This window comes from Canis lupus, chromosome 19 (genome assembly GCF_048164855.1).
Source record: "Canis lupus baileyi chromosome 19, mCanLup2.hap1, whole genome shotgun sequence".
NCBI lineage: Eukaryota > Metazoa > Chordata > Mammalia > Carnivora > Canidae > Canis > Canis lupus.
In genome coordinates, this window is record NC_132856.1 from 40,185,909 (window position 1) to 40,199,084 (window position 13,176).

Below are 13,176 nucleotides of genomic sequence, written 5' to 3' on the forward strand. Positions count from 1 at the left end.
CAATATCAGGAATGAAATGGGATATTATGTATTCATTAAAAAGATATTAAAGGAATATTTCCAAAACTCTATATAAATAGACTGCATACATGAAATGGACCAATTCCTTTTAAAATATAAAGTACCATAACCCAATCAATAAAAGTATATACAGTTGATTCTTGAACAACACAGGGTTAGGGGCACCAATCCCCCACACAGTTAAAAACCCATGTATAACTTTTGACTTCTCAAAAACTTAACAACTAATAGCCTACTGTTGACTAGAAATCTTACTGATAACATAAACAATCAACACATATATTGTATATGTAGTATTATATAGTTTATTCTTACAATCAAGTAAGTTAGAGAAAAAATATTTTAAAAATCATAAGAGAAAATACATTTACAGTACTATATTGTATTTATCACAAATCCACACAAATGTGGACCCACACAGTTCCAACTCATGTTATTCAAGGATCAACTATAATTTGAATAGCTTGAACTGCTCTATGACCATTAAGGAAACTGAATTCATATTTTAAAACTCCAAAGAAAAGAATCCCAACCTAGATGGCTTCACTGCTTTATTCTACCAAATGATTGAAGAATGAACACTACTACTACCCAATCACTACCGTAAAATAAGAGGGGAAAGAAATTCCCAATTCATTTTATGAAACCAGTATTACTCTGATACCAAAATCAAAAACAGTATAAAAAAAAGAAAACTATAAGCCAATATCCCTCATGAATATAGATGTAAAAATCCTTAACAAAATGTTATCCCGGGTCTCCAGGATCAGGCCCTGGGCTGAAAGGCAGTGCTAAACTGCTGAGCCACCCGGGCTGCCCTGTAATCTACCATATTAAATCTAATAAAGAAAAATCAAATAATTACATTAATTGCATAAAAAGCATATGACACACTTCAACACTAATTCATGACTAAAATAAGACTTGTAGGGAAAAAGGTAATAAAATCATAGAGTAACATACATAAAATGGAGGAATAGGAGTTTTCTACCATTTTTCCACCAATGAAAACTGATTTTAACAATCAACCATAGACAAGAAGAATGACCTTGTGGAAGTTCAGGAGTCCAGTGGAAAAGTCCCAACACAGTGTGGGAAGAAAAAAAAATCTGAGACTGGATGCACTGAAGAGAGTAAAAAGAACAATTTCACTCTACCTGCATTATCCCTCCTATAAGGCAGCCCCGCTCGGTGCCAAGAGAGGCCTTCCTGATCTGTGATTTCTCCCATGGGGGAAAGTGAGAGCATCTGAGTGAGCAACTGGATTTTCCCCAGCTTTATGGGATGCTGCTGAAGAGGCTCATTTCTTTCTTACCCCATCCAGCATATTGAGGTGTACTACACAACTGAAGGGTAAGAAGGGGATATTAGGAGAGCAGCCAGGACTCTCAAAAGACATCAAAGAACCCTACTAATCACTTTATGGACTCCCTGAGGAAGCCTCCATGAGCCAGTGGGGACATCTTACCTGCAAATCTTGCCAAATGACCCACAGGCACCCCCAACACACTGCACACGTCTCCCAGCTACTCTCCAACTCCATGGCCAGTTCCCTGTGCAATAACAAATATAACCCTTTGCAGATGGTTATTGAGCATATGCAGGAAGCTACCCAACTCTGTGGGACTGGGAGAAAGCACAGAAACTTGAGCATTCACCATTGCCTTAGGTAAAGCACACAAGAGACTTAGCAATTGGCTTGATTTTTGCAGGACTGAAAGAAAGCATACAATCTTAAGAATTACACCCCAAAAAGGAACAAGAAGTGTGGAGCAGGTACATCCAAAGGAAAGGACTAAGAGAGTTTCAGAATACCAAACAGGGCTAACAGAAGTTATTTCTCTACAAAAGACAATGAATAAAAATGGAGGAAATGATTGCTTCTTCAAATGCAAAAACAGCAATGCAAGAGTTCAAGAACATGAAAAATAAAGGAACTGAGTACCACCAAAGGAATATAACTTTTTCTAGTAACCAAGACCAAGGAAACAGATCTTGATTTGCCCAATAGATATTCAAAGTAATTGTTCTTAAAAAGCTCCGGAAGAAACAAACAAACAAACAAAAAAAAAACACGGACCATCAAACAAAATCAGGAAAATACACAAACAAAAAGAAGTTTAATAGATAAATAGAGATCATTAAGACAGAAATTCTAGAGCTGAAGATTACAATGAATTAAATGAAAAATGTAAAACAGAGTACCAAAAGCAGACTTGATCAGCAGAAGAAAGAATCAAGATTAAAGATTAAAGACAGGAACTGTGAAATTATCTAGCCAGAAGAGAACAAAGAAAAAAGAATGAAAAAGAGTAAAGAAAGTCTATGTGAATTATGGGATACCATTAAGGGAAACAATCTATGCATTATTGTAGTTCTAGAAGGAGGAAGGAGAAAAAAAAGGGACAGAAATTTGATTTAAAGAAATAATGGCTGAGAAGCTCCCAAATCTGGGAAGGGATGTGAATATCCAAGTTCATGAAGGTAGGTCCCAAAAACAATCAATTCAAAGACCCATAATTAAACTAAAATCAAAGACAAAAAGAATTTTAAAAGCAACAAGAGAAAAAAAGTTTGTAACTTACAAGATTAACCCCCATAAGGCTATCAGCAGAATTCAGCAGAAATTTTGCAGGCCAGGAGAGAGTGGGATGATATATTCAAAGTACTGAAAGAAAAAAATTTCCAACTAAGAATATTTCATCTGGCAAAGATGCCCTTCAAAAACAAAGAGATAAAGACTTTCCAAGACAAAGAAGAGCTGAGAGTTCATCACAACTAAAGATGCCTTACTGGAAATGCTGAAAGAAGTTCTTCATGTTAAAATTAAAAGACCCCGATTAGTAACATAAAAAACATATAATAAAAACATAAAAGACACTGGCAAAGGTTAAAGTTTATTAAATTAAAATTAATTATAATTAAGTTATAAATTTAAATTCTTATTTCTCTAAAACTGTAATATGTCAGCATATTAATCAATTAACTCCAATAAAGAATAAAGAGCAAAAGTATTAAAAATAACTATAGCTACAGTAATTTGTTAAAGAATAAACAATATACAGAAATGTACACTGCAACATCAAAAATATAAAATGTGGGTAGGGATAAAAGAATATACTTTTTATATGAGATTAAAGTCCAAATATTATCAGCATAAAGGTGTTTTATGTAAGCCTCATGGCCACTACAAAGAAAAACCTACAACAATACTCGAAAGGAAAAGAGAAAGAAATCAAACCATACCATTATGAAAAATCATCAATTCACAAATGAACACAACAAAAGGGGAAAGACAAAGGAACTTAAAAAGGGGCCAAAAAACAATAAACAAAGTAATATTAGTAAGTCCTTACCCACTAATAATGAAATGTAAATAGGTTAAATAAACTAACCACAAGGCTAACAGTTGCTGAATGGACTAAAAAATATAACTCAACTGCATGCTGCCTACAAGAAACTCACTTCACCTTTAAGGATAAACATAGGCTCAAAGGAAAGAAATTAAAAAAGATATTCCCTGTAAATATAAACCAAAGAGAACAGAGTTAGCTATATTTATATCAGACAAATTAGATTTCAAGTCACAAACAAGAGTCAAAGAAGGAATTTTTATCATGACAAAGGGGTTAATTCATCATGAGAATAAAACCATTGCAAATATATACACACCCAAAAAAACAGAACACCTAAATACATTAAACAAATAATGAAATCTGAAGGGAGAAACAGACAATACAAAAAAAGTAAGGGATTTCAATACCCTCTTTCAACAATGGATACGTCCAGAAAATTTGTAAGAAATTAAGCTTAAATTTTATTTTATTTTATTTTTATTTTATTTTTTATTTTTTTATTTTATTTTATTTATTTTATTTATTTTATTTATTTATTTTATTTTATTTTATTTTATTTTATTTATTTTTATGATAGTCACACACAGAGAGAGAGAGAGAGAGAGGCAGAGGGAGAAGCAGGCTCCATGTACCGGGAGCCCAACGTGGGATTCAATCCCGGGTCTCCAGGATCGCGCCCTGGGCCAAAGGCAGGCGCTAAACCGCTGTACCACCCAGGGATCCCCTTAAATTATATTTTAGACCAAATTCAGCTGACAAACATATAGAGAATATTCCATCCAATAACCACATAATACACATTCTCCTCAAACACACACAGATTATTCTCAGCATAGATAACATGTTAGGCCACAAAACAAGTCTTAAATTCAAGAAGACTGAAATCATACCGATTATTTTTTCTAACTGCAATGATGAAACTAGAAATCAATAAAAGGAACAAAGCTATAAAATTCACAAATATGTGGAAATTATACAACACACTCCAGAACAACCAACTGGCCAAAGAAGAAATCAAAAGAGAAGTTAAAAAGATAACTCAAGAGACACCAGGATCAAGGCTCCAGGATCAAGTCCCATATCGCGCTCCCTGTAAGTAACCTGCTTCTCCCCCTCTGCCTATGTCTCTGCCTCTCTCTCTCTCTCTCTCCATGTCTCTCATGAATAAATAAATAAATCTTAAAAAAAAAAAAAGGTAACTGAATATAATGGAAATGGAAGCATAACATACCAAAACTTATAGGACACAGAAAAAAATTGCTCTAAGATGAAGTTTATAGCGATAAATGCCTACAATAAGGAAAAAACTCAAAAGAACAACCTAACTTTATACCTGAAGGTATAGAGATAATTAATAAGCCCGAAATTAGCGAAGGAAGGATATATAAAGATTAGAGAGAAATAAATGAAATCGACAATAGAAAACAATTGAAAAGATCAATGAAATTAAGATCTAGTTATTCGAAAAGATAAAATTGAAAACCATTTAGCCAGACTAGTAAAGAAAATAAGATAAAGAATCAAATAAAATAAAAAATGAAAGAGGAGGCACTACAACTGATTCCATAAAAATACAAAGGATCATTAGAGACTACTATGAAGGATTATACACCAACAATTGGTTAAGCTAAAAGAAATGGAAAGATTCCTAGAAACATACACTCTGACAAAACTGAGTCAGAAGTAGAAAATCTGAACAAACTAATTATAACTAAGATTAAATCAGAAATTTAAAACTTCTCAAGAAACAGATGGTTTCACTAATGAATTCTACCAAAGACTTAAAGAAAAATCAGTATCAATCCTTTTCCAGTCTTCCAAAAAGCTGAAAAGGAAGGAATACTTCCAAACTCATTTTACAAGGTCAGCATTACCTTGATACCAAAGTCAGACAAAGAGACTACAAGGAAAGAAACTTAAAGACCAGTATCCTGATGAACATGGATGCAAAAAAATTCTCAACAAAATATTAGCAAATTCAAGAGCACATTAAAAGTCACACACTGTTATTAAGTGGGATTTATCCATTAAATGCAAGGATAGTTCAACATATGAAAATCAGTGTGGTACACACATTAATAGAATGAAGGATAAAAATCACATGATCATCATAATAAATTCAGAAAAACATTTGACAAAATTCAACAGCCTATTATAATAAAAACTTCAACAAATCAGGTATAGATGGAATATATTTCGACATAGTAAAGGCCATATATGACAAGCTCACACCAAATATCATACTCAATGAAAACTGTACCTCTAAGATCAGATAGGACAAGGATGCCAATTCTTACCCTTTCTATCAAATAGAAGCAGTAAGAGCAACTAGGTGAAAAAAGAAATAAAGATATCCAAATTGGAAAGGAAGAAGTTAAAATTGTCTGTTTTTGCATATGACAAGATCTTACATAGAGAAAACTATAAAGCCTTCACCAAAAAATTTTCATAACTGATTAACCTCTTAAAATTGCAAGATACAAAATCAATATACAAAAACTAGATTGCATTTCTTTTTTTAAAAGATTTTATTTATTTATTCATGAGAGACACACAGAGAGAGGCAAAGACACAGGCAGAGGGAGAAGCAGGCTCCATGCAGGAAGCCCGACGCAGGACTTGATCCCAGGTCTCCAGGATCACACCCTGGACTGAAGGCGGCGCTAAACCACTGAGTCACCCGGGCTGCCCTAGGTTGCATTTCTTAAACTAATAATGAACTATCAGATAAAGAAATTAAGGGATCCCTGGGTGGCGCAGCAGTTTGGCGCCTGCCTTTGGCCCAGGGCGCGATCCTGGACACCCGGGATTGAATCCCACATCAGGCTCCCAGTGCATGGAGCCTGCTTCTCCCTCTGCCTGTGTCTCTGCCTCTCTCTCTCTCTCTCTGTGACTATCATAAATAAATTTAAAAAAATTTTAAAAAAAGAAATTAAGAAAACAATCTTCTTACAATAGCATTAAAAAGAATAAAATATTTAGGATTAATTTAACCAAGTAAGTGAAAGATCTGTACACCAAAAACTGTAAGACAGACAAAAGAAATTGAAGACACAAATAAATGGAAAAATATCCCATGTTCATGCATTAGAAGAATTACTATCATTAAAGTGTCCAAACTACCCAAAACCATCTACAGATTCAATGCAACAACCTACCAAAATTCCCATGGCACTTTTCAAAAAAATAAACAATTCTAAAATTCACCTGGAACTACAAAAGATCCTGAAGAGTTAAAACAATCTTAAGGAAGAAGTGCAAAGCTGGAGGCATTACACTTCCTGACTTCAAACTATATTACAAAGCAATGTTAATCAAAATATTAAGGCAATGGCATAAAAACAGACCTATAAATCTATGGAACAGAATAGAGGAAAACAGAATATTATATTATATATATTTATTATATTTATACCAGAAATAAACCCATATATATGGCAAATTAATTTATGACAAAAGTGCCAAGCATAGACATTGTGGAAATGATAGTTTCTTCAATAAATGGTATTAGGATAACTGGATATACACGTGCAAAAGAATAAATGTTAACCCTTATATACTATACTCAAAAATCAACTGAAAACAGATTAAAGATTTAAATATAAGACCCCAGGGCAGCCCCAGTGGCGCAGCGGTTTAGCGCTGCCTGCAGCCCAGGGCGTGATCCTGGAGACCCTGGATCGAGTCCCACGTCAGGCTCTCTACATGGAGCCAGCTTCTCCCTCTGCCTGTGTCTCTGCCTCTCTCTCTCTCTCTGTCTCTATGAATAAATAAATAAATAAATAAATAACCCCAAACCATAAAAATCCTAGAAGAAAACACAAGGAAAATGCCACCTGACATCGGTCTTGGCAATGATTTTTCTGGATGTGACATCAAAAGCATAGACAAAAGCCTAAAGTAGATAATTAGGATTACATCAAACTAAAAATTGGCCTCTGTACAACAAAGGAAACTCAACAAAATGAAAAGGCAACTTATAGAATGAAAGAAAAATATCTACTAAAAATAACTCTTACAACTCAGAAGTAAAAAACAACCTGACTTTAAAATGGGCAAAGGAACTGAATAGACATATTCCAAAGACATACAAACAGTAAAAGATAGGAGAAAAGGTGTTTGACATAACTAATCATCAGGAAATAGAAACCAAAACAACAACAAGATACCACCTCACATATGTCAAAATGGCTATTATCAAAAAGTTAACAAGTCTTGGTGAGGATGTGAAAAAAGGGAAACCCTATCACTACTGGTAGCATAAAAACTGGTACACCATTTTGTAAAACACTATTTAGGTTCCTCAAAATAAAAATAGAACTACTATATGGATCAAGGAATCCTACTTTGGCTATATATCTGCAAGATATAATCTTAACTATAAACTCAGTCATGTCTCAAAGAGATAGAAGAGATAGCTGCACTCCCACATTCATTACAGCATTATTCACAATAGCCAAAACATGGACATAACCTAAATGCCTATTAATGTATGAGCAGATAAAGATGATGTGATACACACACACACACACACACACTCAAACACACACATAATAGAATTTATTCAGTCAATGAAAAGAATGAAATCCTGCCATTTGCAACATAGATAAAATGGGAGAACATTGTGCTAAGTGAAATTAGCCAGACACAGAAAGACAAATACTGTATGATTACACTTGTATTTGGAATCTATAAATAAATAAGCAAGTAAGTAAATAAATGTCAAACTTATACAGAGAGTATAATGATTGCTACAAGGGGCTGGGGGATAGGGGAAATGTGCTGATCAAAGGGTACAACCTTTTAATTATAAGCTGAATAAGAAACACATAGCTGATGAATGAACTCTGAGGATTTGACATATTACGTATTATTATTAATAAAACTGGATTGTATATGGGAAATTTGGTAAGAGGATAGATCTTATGCATTTTTACCAGAAAAAAAAGTAAGTACATGAGGTAACAGATATGTTAATTAACCTGACTGTGGTAATAATTTCACAAAGCATACATATATCAAATCGTCACATTGAACACATTAGACATATACAACTTTATCTGTCAATTATACCTCAATAAAGTTGAAAAATAAGTAAAATCAAAACTAGGAACAGATAAAAAAAAACTAATTTGATGAAAAGCACCTACAGAGAAGCATTATACTTAACAGTGAAAGAATGAAAACTTTTCCCTAAGAACAGGAGTAAAGCAAAGAAGTTCATCTTCATCACTGTATTCACCATAGAACTGGAAGTTCTAGCCAGTTCAGTAAGACACTAATTTTAAAAAGGAAACAAAAAGGCATACAGTTCAGAAATGAAATAAAAATGACCCTATTTACAAATTACATGATTGTCTATGTAGCTTCCCAAGGAAGCTTTAAAAAAAAAAAACCCTTCTACAATCAATAAGAGAGTTCAACAAGGTCAAAGGATACAAATAGACATATACAAATCAATTGTATTTCTATACACTACCAATGAATCTGTGCACACTGAAAATAAAAATACGATACTATATATAATCTCTCAAAACCAGGATATTATATTATATATATTTATTATATTTATACCTAAATATTTATTTATATTAGGTATAAATCTAACAAAACTGATACATAACTTGTATGCAGAATAGTCAAAAATACTGATAAATCAAAGAGATATGCTAAGTGCATAGACTTGAAGACTCAGCATAATGTCAATTCTTCCCAAACCAATAGACATTTATTCATATAATCCCTATAAAATCCTAGCAAGATTTTTTACATACACTCAAGTATTCTAAAATTTATATGGAAAAGAGGGAAACTAGAATAGTTAAAAGAATTTTTAAATAGAATAAAGTATGAGGGGACGCCTGGGTGGCATAGTCGGTTAGGCATCAGACTCTTGGTTTCAGCTCAGGTCATGATCTCAGGGTCATGGGATCAACCACCACTTCAGCCTCTGTGCTAAGGGTAGAGTCTGCCTGAGATTCTCACTCCCTCTCCCTACCGCTTGTGCACTCTCTCTCTAAAAGAAATAAATCTTTTTTTTTTTTTTTTTTTATGATAGTCACAGAGAGAGAGAGAGAGAGGCAGAGACACAGACAGAGGGAGAAACAGGCTCCATGCACTGGGAGCCCGACGCGGGATTCGATCCTGGGTCTCCAGGATCGCGCCCTGGGCCAAAGGCAGGCGCTAAACCGCTGCGCCACCCGGGGATCCCAGAAATAAATCTTTTAAAAAAGAATAAAGCATGAGAATAAAATCAGTCTATCTGATTTTAAGAAATGTTACACAGCTACAGAAATCAAGTATTGGCAGAGGAATAGAAAAACAGATCAATGGAAAAGAAAAGAGAAACCAAATTTAGGGAGATCCCCTGGGTGGCTCAGTGGTTTAGCGCCTGCCTTCCGCCCAGGGCGTGATTCTGAAGTCCCGGGATGGAGACCCACATCAGGCTCCCTGTATGAAGCCTGCTTCTCCCTCTGCCTATGTCTCTGCCCCCGCTCACCCCATCTCTCATGAATAAACAAGTAAGATCATTTTTTTTTAAAAGAGAGAGAAACCAAAATTAGACTCACACAAACATACCTAAATATTTTTACAATAGCAATAGGGGGGAAATAACCTTTTCAACAAATGAAGCTGGAGCAATTGGACATCCAAAGCAAAACAATAACCCTGACATGAAAATCAATCAAAGACAGAATAAATCAACCTAACCATCATAACTGCTCTAAAAATTAACTTCATATAGATCACATAAAATTGTGTAACTTTAGAAAAATATAAGAGGAAATTTTCTACACAGGAGATACAGAGGTAGGAAAGAACTTTTAAGACTTTACATCAAATGCACAATCCATGAAAGAAAACACTGACAAGTCAGACTTCACCAAAATTTAAAACTTTCTCTATGAAAGACTCTGTCAAGAGCACAAAAGGAAAAGCTACAGATGGAGAGAAAAATTTTCAAACTACACATATGATATAAAACTAGTATCTAGAATATATAAAGAACAAAAAGAAATAAAAGGCATTCAAATTGCCAAAGAAGTCAAACTGTCCCTCTTCGCCGATGACATAATACTGTACATAGAAAACCCAAAAAGACTCCACCCCAAGATTGCTAGAACTCATACAGCAATTCAGCAGTGTGGCAGGATACAAAATCAATGCCCAAAAATCAGTGGCATTTCTATACACGAACAATGAGACGGAAGAAAGAGAAATTAAGGAGTCAATCCCATTTACAATTGCACCCAAAAGCATAAGATACCTAGGAATAAACCTAACCAAAGAGGTAAAGGATCTATACCCTAAAAACTATAGAACACTTCTGAAAGAAATTGAGGAAGACACAAAGAGGTGGAAAAATATTCCATGCTCATGGATTGGCAGAATTAATATTGTGAAAATGTCAATGTTACCCAGGGAAATTTACACGTTTAATGCAATCCCTATCAAAATACCATGGACTTTCTTCAGAGTTAGAACAAATCATCTTAAGATTTGTGTGGAATCAGAAAAGACCCCGAATAGCCAGGGGAATATTCAAAAAGAAAACCATATCTGGGGGCATCACAATGCCAGATTTCAGGTTGTATTACAAAGCTGTGGTCATCAAGACAGTGTGGTACTGGCACAAAAACAGACACATAGATCAGTGGAACAGAATAGAGAATCCAGAAGTGGACCCTGAACTTTATGGTCAACTAATATTCGACAAAGCAGGAAAGACTATGCATTGGAAAAAAGACAGTCCCTTCAATAAATGGTGCTGGGAAAATTGGACATCCACATGCAGAAGAATGAAACTAGACCATTCTCTTACACCATACACAAAGATAAACTCAAAATGGATGAAAGATCTAAATGTGAGACAAGATTCCATCAAAATCCTAGAGAAGAACACAGGCAACACCCTTTGTGAACTTGGCCACAGCAACTTCTTGCAAGATACATCCATGAAGGCAAGAGAAACAAAAGCAAAAATGAATTACTGGGACTTCATCAAGATAAAAAGCTTCTGCACAGCAAAAGAAACTGTCAACAAAACAAAAAGACAACCTACAGAATGGGAGAAGACATTTGCAAATGACCTATCAGATAAAGGGCTAGTACCCAAGATCTATAAAGAACTTATTAAACTCAACACCAAAGAAACAAACAATCCAATCATGAAATGGGCAAAAGACATGAACAGATATTTCACAGAGGAAGACACAGACATGGCCAACAAGCACATGAGGAAATGCTCCACATCACTGGCCATCAGGGAAATACAAATCAAAACCACAATGAGATACCACCTCACACCAGTGAGAATGGGGAAAATTAACAAGACAGGAAACCACAAATGTTGGAGAGGATGTGGAGAAAGGGGAACCCTCTTACACTGTTGGTGGGAATGTGAACTGGTGCAGCCACTCTGGAAAACTGTGTGGAGGTTCCTCAAAGAGTTAAAAATAGACCTGCCCTACGACCTAGCAATTGCACTGTTGGGGATTTACCCCAAAGATACAGATGCAGTGAAATGCTGGGACACCTGCACCCCGATGTTTATAGCAGCAATGTCCACAATAGCCAAACTGTGGAAGGAGCCTCGGTGTCCATCGAAAGATGAATAGATAAAGAAGATGTGGTCTGTGTATACAATGGAATATTACTCAGCCATTAGAAACGACAAATACCCACCATTTGCTTCAACGTGGATGGATCTGGAGGGTATTACGCTGAGTGAAGTAAGTCAATCGGAAAAGGACAAACATTATATGTTCTCATTCATTTGGGGAATATAAAAATTAGTGGAAGGGAATAAAGGGAAAGGAGAGAAAATGAGTGAAAATATTAGTGAGGGTGACAAAACATGAGAGACAGCTAACTCTGGGAAATGAACAAGGGGTAGTGGAAGGGGGAGATGGGCAGGGGGTTGGGGTGACTGGATGATGGGCACTGAGGAGGGCACTTGGCAGGTTGAGGACTGGGTGTTATGCTATATGTTGGCAAATTAAACTTCAATAAAAAATAAATTAACTAAAAAAAAGAACTCCAAAACACAACAGTTAAAAACAGAAAGTCCCCCACAGTTAAGAGTCTCTCATGGTTTGTCTCCCTCTCTGATTTTTTCCCATTCAGTTCTCCCTCCCTTCCCTTATGGTCCTCTGCACTATTTCTTATATTCTGCATTTGAATGACACCATATGATATTTGTCTTTTTCCAAATGGTGATGTGATGAGCCCTGGGTGTTATACACAACTGATGAATTACTGAAAACTACATCTGGGCCATTGCTCACTAACGCCAGCATCACCTCTAGCCCACAGAGCTCAAGTCCAAGAAGAGAAGTAAGGAAGGAGGTAACCTGTAGCAGCCTGTAACCATGGCTGCTACAGAGCAGATTGCAGGCAAATCACAAATCCACCTGTAGTAAAGCACTGAGGAAGCAACTAGCTACAAAAGCCATTTGCAGGACTGCGCCCTCTACTGGACGGGTGAAGAAACCTCATCGTTACAGGTCTGGTACTGGGGCACTCCAGGAAATAAGACGTTGTCAGAAGTCCATTGAACTTCTGATCCGCAAACTTCCTTTCCAGGGTCTGGTGCAAGAAATTGCTCGGGGCTTCAAAACAGATCTGGGGATCCCTGGGTGGCTCAGCAGTTTAGCACCTGCTTTCAGCCCAGGGCATGATCCTGAAGTCTCCGGATTGAGTCCTGCATCGGGATTCCTGCATAGAGCCTGCTTCTCCCTCTGCCTGTGTCTCTGCCTCTCTTTCTCTCTCTGTGTGTGACTATCATAAATAAATAAAA

At 35.7% G+C, this 13,176-nt stretch overlaps 1 protein-coding gene across 13 annotated transcripts in view; it reads right to left on the reverse strand.

Moving 5' to 3' along the window:
- The window catches only part of DOCK3 (dedicator of cytokinesis 3), a 502,472-nt gene that overhangs the window by 346,005 nt on the left and 143,291 nt on the right, over nucleotides 1-13,176 (reverse strand). Inside the window, exon 3 of one of the 13 annotated variants that reach the window (XM_072786063.1) lies at nucleotides 2,607-2,689. The exons of 11 other annotated variants lie outside the window; for them this stretch is intronic. In XM_072786063.1, coding sequence (XP_072642164.1) covers nucleotides 2,607-2,621 — 15 coding nt within the window. In that variant the 5' untranslated portion in view covers nucleotides 2,622-2,689. Of the gene's footprint in view, nucleotides 1-2,606; nucleotides 2,690-13,176 lie in introns of those variants that run through there. One more of the 13 variants, XM_072786066.1, reaches the window with a different exon arrangement.